The 16921-nt window shown below is 39.6% G+C and overlaps 1 protein-coding gene across 2 annotated transcripts in view; it reads right to left on the bottom strand.

Moving 5' to 3' along the window:
• gpcpd1 (glycerophosphocholine phosphodiesterase 1) overlaps positions 1-16921 on the bottom strand; it is a 38304-nt gene that overhangs the window by 16335 nt on the left and 5048 nt on the right. Inside the window, exons 3-8 of one of the 2 annotated variants that reach the window (XM_007898276.2) lie at positions 15269-15359; positions 13483-13567; positions 10309-10384; positions 5802-5843; positions 2606-2729; positions 46-280 (exon numbers count right to left, since the gene is read on the bottom strand). In XM_007898276.2, the coding sequence (XP_007896467.1) occupies positions 46-280; positions 2606-2729; positions 5802-5843; positions 10309-10384; positions 13483-13567; positions 15269-15359 (653 nt within the window). The remainder of the gene's footprint in view (positions 1-45; positions 281-2605; positions 2730-5801; positions 5844-10308; positions 10385-13482; positions 13568-15268; positions 15360-16921) is intronic. The other variant, XM_007898278.2, reaches the window with a different exon arrangement.

Raw genomic sequence — 16921 nt, 5'->3', positions numbered from 1 at the left:
TCATGTCCCTATTATTCCTCAGATTTGCCAAAAAGAAATACATACCTCAAAGAAGTCGAAGATGAGTTCTAGGTTATCAGGTTCCATGGTTTGAATGCTATACTCAGTCCACTGGTCATTTTCCAAGGCATATCCACAATCTGGCTGCGAGTGACGTGATTTATATCCATTGTTGCTGATTAAGGAAATTTCTAATGTATTGGCCATTTTTTGCCCCGGGGAAGGTATTGGTTTCTCTTCATCATCGTCCTCTTCCAAACCTTCCAAAGTCAACTTTACCCTGAAGAAAAATAACGAAAAATTAAAAAACAGCCGTGAGTTTTCAGCTGACAAGTCCACTCCATGCTCAAGAATCTGTAATCTTGCCTGCAATACGCAAAAAACAAATAATTGGTTAAAAAGGGTTGCCAGATTGCTGACGTCATTTCCTGTGAGCTGCAGTTGAGGAATGGAAAGCTATTTGCCATTCAATCCCCAAAGAGTCCACTTCCAATCATCTACTGAAAGGACAATTGAAGCATTTGTGTTGACCGCATTGCGAGTATCCAGCTGGAGCAGATGGGGAATAATAATAATAATCCTCGCATTTGATATAGAGGCTTATCACTTCATTGGGACATCTCAAATACACTGTGAAGTGAATTGATTGTGTATTTTTGGGCGAAACGCAGCAGCCGATTGCGCTCAGCAGTATTCCACAAACAGTCGTCATAAAATATGTTTTAAATGTTTATGAAGGGACTATTAAAACGATCCACCAATCAACTAACAACTAAGTTCCTACTTACTGCTAGGTAAACAGAGGCGTATGGAGCAAGGAAACTTTCGCTTGGACTGGGAATCAAACCCGGATCCTCTTGCTTGCAAGGCGAGCGCGCTAACCACTATGCCATGGGGCTCCATTAGCACTTTCTATGAGGCTGGGTTTAGGCGGGGAGTACCATAGTAACAAGAGTGGTGCCTCAGTGGAGATGTACTTCCAAAAGTGGCAGGTGCTTTTGGCTTTGATTTCATACAGCTAGCAACTTCATTGTGTTTCAGATCCCATGACGTCATCCATACAGAGATATCATTGTGCATGTCTGGAACACATCTGGCCAGCGGCTAAATAATTGCAGCAGGTGCCAAGAGCTGATGCTGAATGGTGAGTAGTTTTGCTCTTTGCTTGTTTTCTGCAATTTGTTATCTTTAGTTTAGCAATAGGCATGACTCATTCTGAATGTAAATGTTTCTGCAATCGGAGTCCTGTAGCTCAGTGGTTAGAGCACTCGCTTTGCAAGCGAGAGACCTGAGTTCAATTCCAGGCATGTCAGGGCGAAACCTTGGGCAAGTTTCCTTACTCCACACACAGCCTAATAATAATCCCTCCAAAACCAAAAACAATAATAAATTGGTCATTTTCAATCTACGACTGTTTGTGGGACATTGCTGTGCGCAATTGGCTGCCGCGTTCGCCCACAAATATACAGTCAATTCACTTTACAGTGTGTTCTGTGAAGCGCTTTGGGACGTCCTCCCGACGTGAAAAGCGCTATATCAAATGCAAGGATTATTATTATTATTATTATTATTATTATTGGGCTGCAGCCAGCAGCTGCAGAATAGATACATTCTATATTTGTTTGGTTATGGTGTTATTCCATCAATGTATGCAGTCGAGAATCAAACCAAGCACAGCAGTATATTCTATCCTGTGTTATGCAACCGGAAACCATTGCCATTAAAGTTTATTATCTTAGCAGCCTTTCCTATTTTTAGCAATCTGTTCAATTATGTTTTGGGTCCACCTATTTTCTATAGTAACACTATTTTCTACACTAACTTCCTCCTCTCTGTTTTCTATATCTATACTAATGTCGTGCAGGGTAGTGCCCAGAGGGCTTAAAGCATCCTCTGGCACTGCACCCAAGTTATTTTGTGTGAGTTTAGACAAGTGAGTGTTGGTAGACATTACCAACCACGTCTGCTGTAGTTTCCACCCATGTAGGGATTGCACCCCAGCAGGGATTGCTGAATAGCTAGCAATTGGGAATGGAATTTTTCTCTCTTTCATCTTGAAAATTGAGGTCAATTCAGATTTCTCAGCACTGGACTAGAGTTCTGGTGGGGAATCCAAAACAAGGGGGCATAATCTTAAAATTAGAGCTAGGCCATTAGGAGTGAAAACAGAAGCATTTCTTTCACAGAAAGTGTAGTGGAAATCTGGAACTCTCTCCCCCAAAAAGGCTGTGGATGCTGGATCCATTCAAATTTTCAAGACTGAGCTGGATAGAATTTTGTTAGGTAAGGGTAGCAAGGGATATGAGGCAAAGGCAGGTAATTGGAGTTGAGGTACAAGTCAGTCATGATCTAACAGAATGGTGGAACAGACTCAAGGGGTTGAATGGCCTACTCCTGTTCCTATGCTACTATCGACTGGCTGAGAGCAGCCTGTATTGGGAGAGCTAAAGTTCCAACCCAAATCCATTTGCTATTCACGTCACAAAATTGCACCAGTATTATTAGTACACTGTGAATCAGCAAATTAATCAATCAGTCAACAATCTGGATGTTTTAGGAGCAGAACTGCTTAAATTTAAAGGTTTAACAAATACAAATTCTTTACCTAAACCTGGATTTCTTGAACTTCTTCTTGGATATCAAAACTGGTGGTTTGTCAGAATAGTGCAATCTCAGACGAATTTCAGTTTGGCACGTTAACCATCCAGAATCCAATTTTTCAACACCATCTAAGAAGATAAATGAAATTAGTTGCTGCTCACTGAAACTAAATTATTCACCAATACAAGTCTGTCCATAATTATACTTTTGAGGTTAGAATAAACCCAGGGATGGCACAGAATTCATTTGTGTTGCTATCATAAGTGCTGCATCTGTGAGAAAACATATCATCTGTAATTATAATCAAAGGCTTTACAAAATGTCACAATCGAGTCAATCCTTGGTAGTCTGGTTCCTGAGCCAGGCAGTACTCCAGGGTGATAATGATGACACACTCAGCAATACTGGCCTATTTCATGTCCCCAACCCCTCATTCAAGGCAGGTCTTAAAATGTACTTCTTTCACTGCACTTTCGTCATCTTTCTCCTACCCACCCCAATCAGCTCCCATTCCCCACCTTGGGTGTCCATTAAGCATTTAAGACGCCCTCCAATGTGAAAGGCACTATATAAAATGTAAATTGTATTGCATCGTAAGACAGTCTGGCCCATCAGCAAGACTTGGCAGTCGTAGGCCACAAAGAGCAAGGATTCTTTCACTCGATCCTGAAAGCCAAAGCTCTGACAGACAAGGTCCTATATGGAGAAGAAGCAGGAAGCTGCTATAAATGACAAGCTGGGATGTTTTATTTGGTTAAACGCTAGCAGTTACCCAGTACACACTCTGGGGTCCTCAACCTTAGGCTCTTGCCAACCTGCACCTAATATTTTCTGGAAGCAGGGTCATTCCCTCTTGGAAGAGTGCACATTCCATTCCAGACACAGGGAAATTTCCACGTGTAGGTGGCTTACATATTAAATCTCTTGCTTGGATAATCGAGCGTAGTAATGGGGTTGTGTATGTGTCAGACGCTTGTCTGACCAAAAAACAAATTGGTGGAGCAGAGAGGTGTTATGGCTGAAATTGTCTGTTAGGAGTAAAAACAAGGTTGTGTTGCAATGCTGAGCTGATTGTGCTAAACTGCTTTTGCTGAAAACAATGCTAGTTACTGACTACAGGAAAACTAAGCTGTACAGGGGTCAAAGACCATATTTGGGAATAAGTTAAGAACGTTGGTATTGTGACTTTTACTGTAAATACAATGGCTGAAAGAATGAATGATAAGGAAGAGGTTGTGGCTAACATGTTGCAGGACCACGTGAATACCCAAATAAGGTCGGTAACTTGCAAAACAGATTAGGGGGCATAGTGTGCTGGGGTGCAAAGGATAAAAATAAGGGTAAGAACAGAAAAAAGACAGACGTCTCTGGAATACGTGTAGATGGAAGATTGAAAGCAGGAAGAAACAAGTTTGCATGCTGTAAAGACACAGTGCTGAGTTTGTAGGCTGTAAAGACACAGTGCTGAGCGTGAACCATCTACAGTAGTATTGTTCCGTTATAAGATCGAGTGATTGTACCTGCCTTTGTTCTACCCATTGGGAAACTGGGGAATAACGATTAATAAAACAGTCTAATATCTGGTTGCAAATGGGTGTTGGCTGACTTTATTTCTAACAGGGGTAAGATCATAAATAATAATAATCCTTGCATTTGATATAGCGTTTTTCATGCCTTCTAGACCTCTCAAAGCGCTTCACAGGATATACTGTACAGTGAATGGACTGTAAAGTGAATTGTAGCTGCCGATTGCGCACAGCAGTGTCCCACAAATAGTCGTGGATTGAAGTGAACAATTTATTATTTTTTTTTGTCTTGAGGGATGATCATCAGGTGTGTGGAGTAAGGAAACTTGCCCAAGGTTTCGCCCTGCTGGGAATCAAACCCAGGTCTCTCGCTTTAAAGGTGAGTGCTCTAACCGGAGCTACAGGACTCCACTGACATCATAGAGGTGGGGTGGGGCAAGGGTGGAGGCATTTGAAGGAAATGAAGGGGATCTTAAAAATGGATCCACTGGGGGATAGGGCGCCAGTGGGTGATGGGCACAAGGAGTCTAATGCAAGAAAGAATAAGGGCTATGGAGGTTTAGATGAAGCTTGTGGAGTGTTGAGCTGGGAGGGTTGGCTGGGGAGCAGAAAGCGAGCCTGGATGTGAAAAAGGCACAGGTGAGGGTTTTGTTGTATTTGGCTATTCTTCCTATCTAAGGGATTACTGAACAATTTATTGCAGTGTTACTATTTACAGCGGAGTCCTGTTATAACGACATGTATTTGTAACATAGTAACTGAGTTCCATAAAATTCCAACCATTGCTGCAGTGGGTTTTGAGCCCTGGTCCGCACTTCTACACAGTGTCTACAAAGTCCTGTTACCCGTAGGTTTTTTCCTACAGTGCACTGACCAACAATTGAAACATGTGGAAGAATGATGATCAGACTCCGCCTGTTAAGTGCTCTGAGACTTTACCCTGCATGGAGGGTGCTATATAAGTACAAGCTGTTGTTAATCATAGTATTTAGAAGTACTTAATTGTATGCATTACAAGTGTTTAACTGTATTTAGACGTCCAGAAAATCAGTGTGAGAGAGTGCCATCATTTGCATGGCAGATAATGATCCGTCGCCATGTTTGGTGCCACATCTTCTGTAACATGATGGAGTGATGAGGCTAACTGTATCTCTGACGGCTTGTTTTAGCTCCTCCATAGTCTCATACCACAGTTTTGTAACGGGGATAACAGGTCTTTGTGGACACTCTATATATTCACTGGGAATGCATGCAAAAAGACAAACAGCCAGGTGGTGTGCAAGAAGCCCAGATGGCCAGCTTTGAGCATAACGCTGCCTCTAATGTCACATCATGCGCGTCGCAATAGATAGTTTTTTGAAACACCAATGATTTTTGGAGTTTTTGGGGGTAAGTAAATGTCAGAATCCACAACCCAAACACGGTTTTACTTTTTGAGTTGACCCAAATTAAATAAAACACACACACTAACCCTTCTTCACATTCTTAATATTATAAATGCAACAACAACTTGCATGAATAAACACTCTTCTTGAGGGGTAGCGCCTCAAAGCGGATTATTTATTACACAACTTAGGCAGTTTACTCTCTGGAATTGAAGAACTCTAGATCATTCCTTCAATATAATTTGGAACTTTTTTTTCTTTAACTTTTGTAAAATAAAGTGATACTTACTTTGCCATCCAAAGTAGTCATCATTCAAAATGCAGTCTGCTTCTAGAACACAAGACAGAAGAATTGGGAGAAGCTGATAATTAGCGCAGTGAAGTAAAACAACAAATTACGCAACTCAAATTGAGTTGGCTACATTTTTCAACAGTGAAAAACAATTATTTAAAGTTTACATAATTATTCCCTAGTGACTGAGCATTACAAAATGTTTGCAAATATTAGTGAAAAAATATTTGCATCACAAGTGGAAAAAAAAAGCATTAGCAATCTTTAACCAGTGAAAGCATTTCCATTTCTTCAACCCATATAAAAAGTATCATGTATTTTCTCCCTATGCTTTACCTCCTAGCCAAGAGGATGGGGACAGCTGTCCTGCTAAAACCTGCTTCTTAATTGACCAAACAATGGTATTTGAGTGAACCAATAGGTTTAGTCACTATTCCTCAAATCACTATAAGGACATGTCTAGTTTCAAGGAAGCCATTATTCATTTGTTGCGAGAGAAATCTTCCGGAAAGTAGTACTCCAAAAGTATCACTGTCTTCAATTACATTGAAACATGTAACCGCCTATCTACAGGACAGCCCCATTATAATGTGCTTTGCAAGCGTGTTGGCCGACTTTCTTTTGCACTGAGCGCACGGGAAATGACATCAACTGCACCTCATGCACGCAGTAAGGGACATCACCACCGGCCACTTGATTTCAGGAAATTGCGTGAGTGAAACTTCCCACACACACAGCGCACAAGAAGGGAGGTCAGTAGTGGCCATTTTTCCTGCACCCATGAAGGGATGTCACAGAGGTTATTTTGACTTTGCATACCATTATAATTTGAGTTTATGGTTTCAAAACAGCACATTATAACAGGGTTTTTTCCTACACCTGGTCTGATGTGTAAACATCCTAGGAAAGTTCAAGCAAGATGGATCAATTTGGTTCAAATTTTAATTTTCAGTCTTTATATAAAACTCCTATCGTGACAGTGAGTTGGACATTCATTTCTTTCCAATTATATGAAAATGGCCCAGTAGAGGTGCCTGGTTTCTAGCTTCACTTCTGTTCACCTTTAGATTCAACCTATTATTGAAGGGATATGTTAAGAGTTCATGAGATTATGAATATTACAACAGCATAAGATACTCTTTAGAGTTACGTATCTTCTTAAGACTTGAACTTTCTCAATCTCATTGGTATTTTTAGCACAATTAGTCTCAAGATAAATTGGGGGAAACTAAACCTTGAATCTCATTATTAAAACTGAACCATGAATCTCATTATCAATGCCATTCATCACTATGGCAAACTTCAACACTTACTGTTTGGGTGGAAAGCCTTTCTGCCTCCACAGTTGTAAAATTAATTAACTGTATATTTTGTAGGAGAAACCCACCCTTCCTGCACTTCACCCTTCCTGATTTCAACTCCCAACTTGGATCCAAATGCTTGACTGTCCAGCACCCTAGGACATCCTCCCGATGTGAAAGACGCTGTGCAAATGTATTTTGTAGTTGAAGGATGGGAAGTTTTGAGTTCCTTATGGAATCTAGAATGACTCACTTGGTTACTCAGTGATAAAGTCTAGAGGCATCTCACGTAGTGACTTTTACTTCTTACTTTTTGGGGTAGGGTGCATTATCTAAACCTGACTGACCATATTTTTTTATTACGATGCCTGAAATTAAACCAATCTTAATAGGTTGAACAGTGCAGCTTATTAAAATAATAAGCTAAAGGCAACTCTCACCTCACTGTGGCTTTTTAAAAATAGTATCTAGAGTGGGAGATCTTTGGGTCTTCCTATCTCACATTCCTATGATATAGCAAACATGAGATGGCATCTCTCACATTGCCCCCTCCTAATACTCATGTCTTAACAATAATCCATAGTTCTGAAATTTCTTATGAGGTTATCCTTAAAGTTTAAAAATTAAGACAATGGTCTCAATTTTATGAGAAATTTAATCCTCTTCTCATAAGTGAATATACAAGTGATACAATAACTTGATCTGGAGCCTCCTCATGGCTTAACCTAACAAAAGCAAGAAACTCTTATACTTTACTGAATAGGCAAATCAGAGGTACTTCAATCAGGAAACATTTTTATGTGCAGTAAACCTTTCAATTATTTGATTAACCCTGGCAGAAATGTGATACAGTAAAACTCACATAAGTTGTATCAGTCGGGACCATAATATTTAATATGACTTACGTGAAGTCCGAGTTACAGGCAAACTGAATAAATCGTGTAACATCCGATTTAATCAATAATCTACGCTTTGCATGCTTAATTCAATGCAGCCGGTAAGAGCACGTGTGGTAGTTTGTCACTGCACACCGGGAAGTGCGGTGACGGGTCAAGACTACATTTCTGCGATTCAATGCATCTTCACCCGTCGTCGCTTGCACATTTACCGGCAACCATTGGAATTGCATTGAATCGTGGGAAATTAAGTTCTTCTGCATATGCGTCAACAGCTCAGGACGTCATTTCCTGCGATTCAATGCAGACGGCAAGTACAAGAGTAATAGAGGGTAGGGGAGTGGCGTTACGAGTTAGATGATAAAAACCACACATGCAAAAAAATGTAAGTGGTTTTAATAGGAAAATGAATGGGACTCAGGTGCATTTACGACTTAGGCAATTATATAATTTATACGAATAAGATTTATGCAAGTTTTACTGTATTCTGTTGTGTGACCTCAAAATATGCACAACAGTTATGTGCAAACAGCTTACAGAGGGTTTGATGGGCTGACATCCGAATCCTATAGATATGATTTCCAGAGGTGATAAAGTATTTAAAGGGCTGTGCGAAATAACACAAGGTAGGTTGGGTTTTTTTAAACATTACTTTGCAATGTAAAACATTTTGTCATGAATTACTTTGTAAAAATGGATATCTAGTCCAGGATGTTTCCTCATGACATGAAGATTTTATTTGATATATAAATCGGGTGTCTGCATAGATGGATACTTTTATAGTTTGCACTTTCCATTTCTAGATATTCTGAGTTACTTACCTGCTGCTTAGAATTTAATTCTTCTCAACTTTATAGCTCTTACCGTTTTCCTCTTCTGCGTTTGATAATGAAAACCTTAATAAAAACTTATTACATATTAGGTGCAAAATGGCACATTCAGTGCCCACCATAAATTGGACTTGAATGGCATTTTTAAAAAAAAGTTTATCTGAAAAAGGGAGCGATTGCAGAGCAAAACAGAATGAACCACCAAAGTGGTAGGATAAGGGTATATCTGGTGATCTTCTGGATGTTGCTTTTGCTAACTGAGCCACTCCAACTCTGGAGGTCACCACAGATGGAGAATCGTTCCTCTGGAGAGCTCTGTTCCAGGGCAGCACATGGGAGCCCATATGGAGGAACAGAACTTACAAGAAGGGGATTGTACCCTTTAAATGCACACAAAAATTCTAATCACATTACCAAATTTGGACTACAAACCAGATTTATGCATTTACACAAATGAAGCAGATTGTACCAAGAACAAATTTATTCTTCACAGGTAGAAATGAAAAACACCAAGGAAGAAAAGGCTAAGATCCAAGGACAAGTAGAAAGAGAGTAGCACCATAAATGCTAAACAACACTTTTTCTACTAGTGCAATAAATGAGTGGAGAAAGTCATACAATGAGTTACCTAACCTCAAAAGCTGTTTTTCAAAACCAATATTAATTGTAAAAAGGGATATATTTTGTACACCAGTTTAATTTACTGCCCAATTACTTAATGTGTTACATTTTTAAAAGAATTCATTTTGAAAGTTGCATTTTGATTTTTTAAAATTTATAAATATGTTAAGAATATTCAGCATCTTATTGATTCAGGCTTGAACCTTGATAATTAAAATATGGCAATGTGGAACTTACGTTACTCCTTAATTAAAAATGCTTATGGGCATACACTGGTGCAGCTCATTACTGTCAATACTTTGCACTACAGAGTGGTAGGAAGCATGACTGTATCCACAGTTCCTCACAAGGCTTGTTCCAGATCTTCAGCATGCTGTTAAGAGGCACACCAGCAGAACCCAAGGGATTATTGCTAAGGTGTGAATTAAAAAAACAAGCCAATCCACTACAGTACATCTCCTTCGTAGTGGAATTAGCAGAGATCTGGGAACATATTGCCATCATGCAAAGTAACTGAAAAGGAAAAATACCTTTTTTTTAAAAAAGTCAAAAATTATTTCTTGTGAAAGACTTTCAACCTTTTAAATAAAGGAGCATAATGCTGAATATGCCACAAACTGTGTTCTTGTTGCAACAGCAAACAAGTTCCTGCAACCCTTTACTGCAATGTTTAGAGGTGCTGATGATCATATTTTCAATCAAATGCGACAGATATTTAGTGCACCAAAATTCAAAAAAGTAATGCGGGGATTAAAAAAAACTTTAAACAATTGTCAGACGCTTAATTTTATCACATGTACCTCTGCTATGGTCAATTTGGCAGCTAACAGAAACTCTATACACTGTAGCGACATACCCGACGGATTAAATGATCGTGGATGAGGATGGGTCTCCCACGTGTTGACTAGTACTTGCCGAAGACCAGCAGGGTTCTGATTCAAGTGATAAAAAGATTAAAGTCCTTTATAATAATGCAAAAGGACCAGAAGAAAATGCAAGGTAAGAGGATAAGAGATACAGGTTTTAATTACTTCTGCAAGAATGCTTACCAATTTTCTATTCTGCACTTTTAACTTCAGGATTAAAATTATATCAATAAACAAACATGGTGGTTTGTAGATTAAATTACTGGCATTTTAGTCTGTAAACAAATTAGATTACAGACATTATAGTCTGTAAACAGATTAAATTACAGACATTTATAGTCCGTAAACTACAGCCTTTATTTGGAAACAACTTTGTTGCCTTGGGTACTAGAAGCAGACAATACTAAACCGATTCACCTTAGTGGCCGTGGTACCGAAGTGTGAGAAATTACATCACAGGAGGAAATACAAGTCTGAGCAACTTGTTTGACCAACTCATGCTGCTGTGGGGATACCACAACACAGGCCAGTTCACACATAAACAACTTCACCTCCAAAGAGAAAGGAGATCAGCAGAGTTGTTACCAGTCTGCCATCATTAATTTCTTTAGCTGACTGAATCTCTGGGCCTCAGGCAAGTTGGCCTGCTTGCACAAGGTGCATGACCCAGCAAGACCTGTATAGGGGGACGCGTGAAAAAATTCTCACAATTAATACCTCACACATCGTGTCACTTCACGCAAACCATGTGTCACACTCACACACACACAAGCGTGCATCAAACACATCGCAGGAGCCCTCCCAAAAACACATACATCATAGCATCACAAGATTCTCCCTCACGCACACGTCACATTACACCACCCTCCCTTCGCACACTGTCGCACACCCCCACGCACACGTCCCACACACCCACGTCCCACACCCCCACAAACACACGTCCCACACCCCCACACACACGTCACACCCCCCCACACACACGTCACACCTCCACATGTCATCGCACCGCATACACGTCACCCACCCCCACACACACGTCACCCCCCCCCACACACACGTCACACACCCCCCCAAACACACGTCACACACCCCCCCCAAACACACGTCACACCCCCACACGTCACCCAACCCCACACACACATCACACCTCCACGTCACCTCCCACACACGTCACACACCCCCACACACACATCACACCTCCATACGTCAACCCACCCCCCCCACATACATGTCACACCCCCCCACACACCGCACCTCCACACGCGTGTCACACCGCACCTCCCACACACACTGCCCTCACACATTTCACCCCCCACCCACAAACACCCCCCACCCACACCATACACTCCCCCACACACGCCACACCGTACTCCCATACGTCACACCGCACTGCCACACATATTTCACACACACCACACACATCACACCGCATACACACATTATATTCTTTCAATATTAACAAATAACTTACCATTATCTATGATGTCTTATCATTACACTATGAAAATCATAACAATTGTGGATTAAAATTGTAGGCAACATGCTGTGGTACCAAGATTGAAGAAAGTAGATTAATTCTTTACTAATCTTAAAACCGTACTTATATGAGGCATGTGGGGAGGAGGTGGCATGGAAGTTAGAACACCTTCTTTTCACCTCGGGCAAACAAATATGAACGCAGCACAGAGGCTGATATGGAGTCTCTTCTCTGCTTATGTGAAATACGGTTGAGTAATTTTAACCCAGTTCAAGATAGGAATTGGCCCCATAAAAGGACATTTTCCCAAATTGTAAACTAATTGGCAATTTCCTTGCAGAGCCACAAGGATCAGAAAAATGGAGGGGGGAGGGGCTGGCGGAAATTATACAAACTATTTTCTAAGATTGGGGTTAAGGAACAATGTTACATAAACTGATGCCCCACACCATGAAGAAACAACTACCCCCCTCCCCAATTTAAAATATTAAATAAGCCAGTAATATTTCTTTACATTACAGCTTTCAAGCAAAGCTTTTACAAACTTTTGAAATTCAAATTGTTAGTGTGGATTAAATAGGCAATCCAGTTTTATAGTATTAGTTTACAGACACAACGTGCTAAGACAAGGGGCAGTTTTGCATGTCTCCATTGTACATTCATTGTAAAACTGGGAACCAATTTTTAGTAAAGCTGCACTTCTTAATTATCTGTATTGAATAAATATTTCTAGAATACAAGAACATATTATAAGCATAGCTTTTGCAACAAACTCACATTCCAATGGTTATTGTTCATTAGATAAGCAATCTAGTTCAACAGTACCATATTAGTTTAGAGAGATCCTTTTTTAAAAGTCAAAATATTTAAAACACATCAATGTAATATTCATTTAAGCCCAATGATATTTTAGAATAGCAAATCAGGTGCTTTTTTTCATTAGTTCTGAAACATTTACTTAAACAGCAAGTGTTAATGTCAGTGGAGAGGTTATTGAGAGGGAGCTGGCTAATGACCTTCTCCAATGTTAATTCAATAGCTTCATAAATGCTGTTTTGGTAACGCTTCGAAATGGTGCCATTGACCACTTCAAAACAAAAAAATTAGAAGCTAAAAAAATTGCCTTAATTGTTTCAAACTGTAGTTTGATTCTTTGAAACAAAGCATAGACATGACATGCTCAATCTGTTGCCAAAACAATCTGCCAAACTAGTATGTATGGTTAATAAGTAAGATTACACATCAGATAATTCTCTACATAGATGAAACGAGCAATAATTTCTCTCAGTATGAACATCTCCTACTGGGAGAGATTATTGGCTGGAGGAGCACGAATGCTTGAGGCAACTCACTGAAAAAAATGGAGCTTCCAATTTCGGACAGGATCCAGCCAATCCATAAAATTCAATATTTTATGATTATGATTTCATTGCTTTAGAAATTAGAGAGGCAGATATAATTGGTTGAACAATGGTTTCCACATAAAGGGGTGGGGGGAGTACAAATGTATAGCAAATAATGTAGGCCAGTTCTCATCCACTTCCTAGCGTATACTTACACAGCATTGTGGATCAAATTCTAGGAACAATTAAATCTACTCAATAACAGGAATTCTCAATGTAACAATATTTTTTGTTGAGAATTAGTTTATTTTTCAATTTAGCACTATCTAGTAAATACTTCTTACCTTGGGTTCCAAGGGAGAACACTTAAAATAGCGATATTGGAAAAGTATATCTCTATGTAGATGGACCGTTGACCTCCACACCATACTGCAGAGTGAATGTAAAGTGAAAGTGTTCTATTAATAATGTTCTATATCATTTTGAGATGATTAAAAAAAAACTAGTTTAGAAATTTTAAGGTATACCGAATATTTCAATTTTGGCCACAAAGTATTCAAACAGTAGAGATTATGGATTAAAAATTGCTAATGTGTGCTGCAATGCTGGAGATTATCCTTAACCATTACCCTTGGCATACCATCTGACATTATATCAGTCAGCATCAGAAAAGTGCAGCGATTATGTCAAAACCTGCAAATGATTTTAAAAAGTGTTGTACAATTCTCAATGGTGCTTAAGGCAATCGGAATTATATCAGAATTATAAACACGCAACAGGAGAGGGCAAGCAGCGGTCATCCGAGATCTGAGCCAGGGACCCGAGGCATACAGTTGTTCTGTTCATAAGGCTAAAAATAAACATGTTCATCTGACACTGGTTTTTAACACTATGAAACTAAAAAGCAGTATTCCCAGGGAAGGGTTGAGACCAAAGATATCACGCAGAGAAAGGGATTTCCAGCACTGAATTTACAAGGCTCTAATTGTCCAAATTCATGGATTTTGAACCTGCTCCATTAGAAAAAGGCTTGTTTGAGAGCAGAGATGTGTCACTGAAGATCCATTGAGAGACTGTGTCAATACTGGCTGCATGTCTCAACGACATGATAACGTGCCATATCAATGGCAAGGATTATTATTTTAGTGTTCCCAATTTACAGTCTAGCCCAACACTCCAGTAAAATGTTGAGGGTGCGCTGCATTGTCAGAGGTGCCATCCTTTGGATGTTAAACTGAGATCTCATCTGCCTGTTCAGGTGGACATAAAAGATCCTGTTACACTATTGGAAAAGAGAAGGGAGTTTTTTCCCCAGTGTCCGGACTGACTATCCTCCAAATAAAATTGGACACTCACTTCATGGCTGTTTATGGGACTTTACTGTGTGCAAATTGGCTGCACGATTCATCTACAAATATACAGTCATCACAGTGAATACTGTAAAGTACTTTGGGGCTAAGGTGTGTGATAAAGCATGTGACAAGCGCAAGGAGTACAATATTATTAAATAGTGGGTACATCAGGTGTTGGGATCTCTCTGATTCTCAAATGATCTGTACTTGGCAAGACTGAAGAATACCCAGAGTGTTGAAATTCTCAATAGGGTGAAGGAACAGAGGGATTTAGGTGCAAAAATATATAAATCATTGAGGGTGGGAAATGGGCAATCAGGACTCTGGGAATGTACAATATACAGAGCCACTAAATTCAAAAGGAAGTGGTGATGAATGAAAATAGATGTAGCTTAGGCTGAAGATGGAGCCACACTATCCAATGGATATTAAAACTATGGAGAAGGATAGTATTTAAGTGCTCTGAGACCCTGCCCCATGCAAACTATATTCATGCAAGTTGTTCTTCATGCAAAATGCCCACAACAGTGTTGTCAATCCACATAATAAAGTTGAACATAATAATACTTCCATTTGACATAGTACCTTGTTGTTGAGACGTCTCAAAGAGCTTCACAGAATATATTGTAAAATGAATTGACAGTGTATTTTGTGGGCGAAACACGGCAGCCAATTGCGCACAGCAGTGGCCCACAAGCAGTCATGGATCGAGTGACCAAATTATTTATTTTTGAAAGGATTATTACCCCCGGAAGCGATCCGCCAATCAACAACTTACCCATCGTTGGCATCTGGTTCCAGAAGCACAGCTTTCTGAGGATACCAGTGACCTAAAGCAGCACAGTTTCCACATACTGCAAAAACCTCACCTGGGGAGCAAAGAAAACACCTTTTATTCATTTCAGAAACATGTTTTTTGGTTTTGCAAGAATTTTTGTCAGTCTTGTTAGCTGACTGCTGCCAGTGCATTTTAGTGCCCAAATTAAATTCAGTAGTTTGCTATTGATCGAGAATATGAAACTGTTCTCAAATGTTCACAGTATGGTTGATTTCTAGTTGAACACTTTGTTTCAATGTCATTGTAAACAATACCCTATAGCTGAGGCTCCAGAGACTACAGAATTCTCTGGAAACCTTGTTCTTTTATTTGCCATTTTTTGTTTTAAACCAAACACTGTATAGTCATCAAAACAACCAACAGAAGTATGAGATTTAATGATTACAATAAAATGGCAAACACAATGTCATAATTCACATAAAGCAAACTTACAAACAGATTTGACAACATCCGTAAATAATTAACTCCCAGTTCAGAAACACAGTTAGTCTTACTGGTTGCCAAATTGCAGTTTGCCAACTTACAGCCCACTGTAAGAAAACATTTACAGCTTTCACTGCAGTACAAATTTGTTTGTAATACAGTTGCACTATGGACCCTATTCATTTCGTAATCGTTCAGTTTATTATGTTATCTAACATGCAAAACTAGAAGTGTTGCAAGCAGCAACAGTTTGACCTGGAAGTTGGGACATTTTAGCTTCTGTGCTAAAAATATTCTGACTTCCCATGTTCCCAAAACCTAGCAACTTAGATTTAAATCTTAGATCAATTTAGATCTTGGGAAATTGGGAAGCCAGCATTTTTAGCACAGAAGCGAAAATGTCCGACTTCTAGTTCATTTTAGTTTTGTGCATCAACAAATCAGGAAGTGACAAAACTGAAAAAACAACCCATCAAACTACATCGTATGACAAACAAAACTAAACATAGCAATCTAGCGATATCCACCCCTTGAAAGTCTTATTTTGTAATCAACTTGGTCTATTTAGCAAGTAGCTCAAGTTTCATTTCATGGCATGAAGTTTCCAAACATCACGTTCCAGCTGACAGCTGTTCTAAAGCCGCTCTAATATTATTCAGTAGACTGCCACCAAGAGACCATCTCTGGTCTCGTTTGCTCGTGCGCATGTATGAGAGCTGGGTGGGGAGAAACCATGTTCGGTTAAATGCCCTCTACAGTCACACAGCCTGCCAATACCCACTACCAAGAGTCACACAAATAATAATAATAATCCTTACATTGCATTTTGCCTCATCAGGTCGTCAAGACTTCTCAAAAGCGCTTCACAAGATATACTGTAAAGTACAGTGACTGTGTATTTGGTGGGCGAAACATAAGGCAGCCAATTGTGCATAGCAATGCCCCACAAACAGTCATGAAGTGAGTGACCAATTTTATCTGGGGGATTGTTGGCTAGGATAAAAAAGAAACTCTTTTCTCTTTTCGAATAGAAAACACTGGCCATTTGGATGGGATACATTTACAAAGGCTACAAGGAAGATTTAAAAGGCTTATAGGGAGGAAGGAGAGGGTGAACATCGGATCAAGCAAAGGATTGTAAAGAGGCAGCTTTCCCCTAAAGTTTAAGAT

Source organism: Callorhinchus milii, unplaced genomic scaffold (genome assembly GCF_018977255.1).
Source record: "Callorhinchus milii isolate IMCB2004 unplaced genomic scaffold, IMCB_Cmil_1.0 Scaffold3, whole genome shotgun sequence".
Taxonomy (NCBI): domain Eukaryota; kingdom Metazoa; phylum Chordata; class Chondrichthyes; order Chimaeriformes; family Callorhinchidae; genus Callorhinchus; species Callorhinchus milii.
This window is presented reverse-complemented; position numbering and strand designations above follow the sequence as displayed.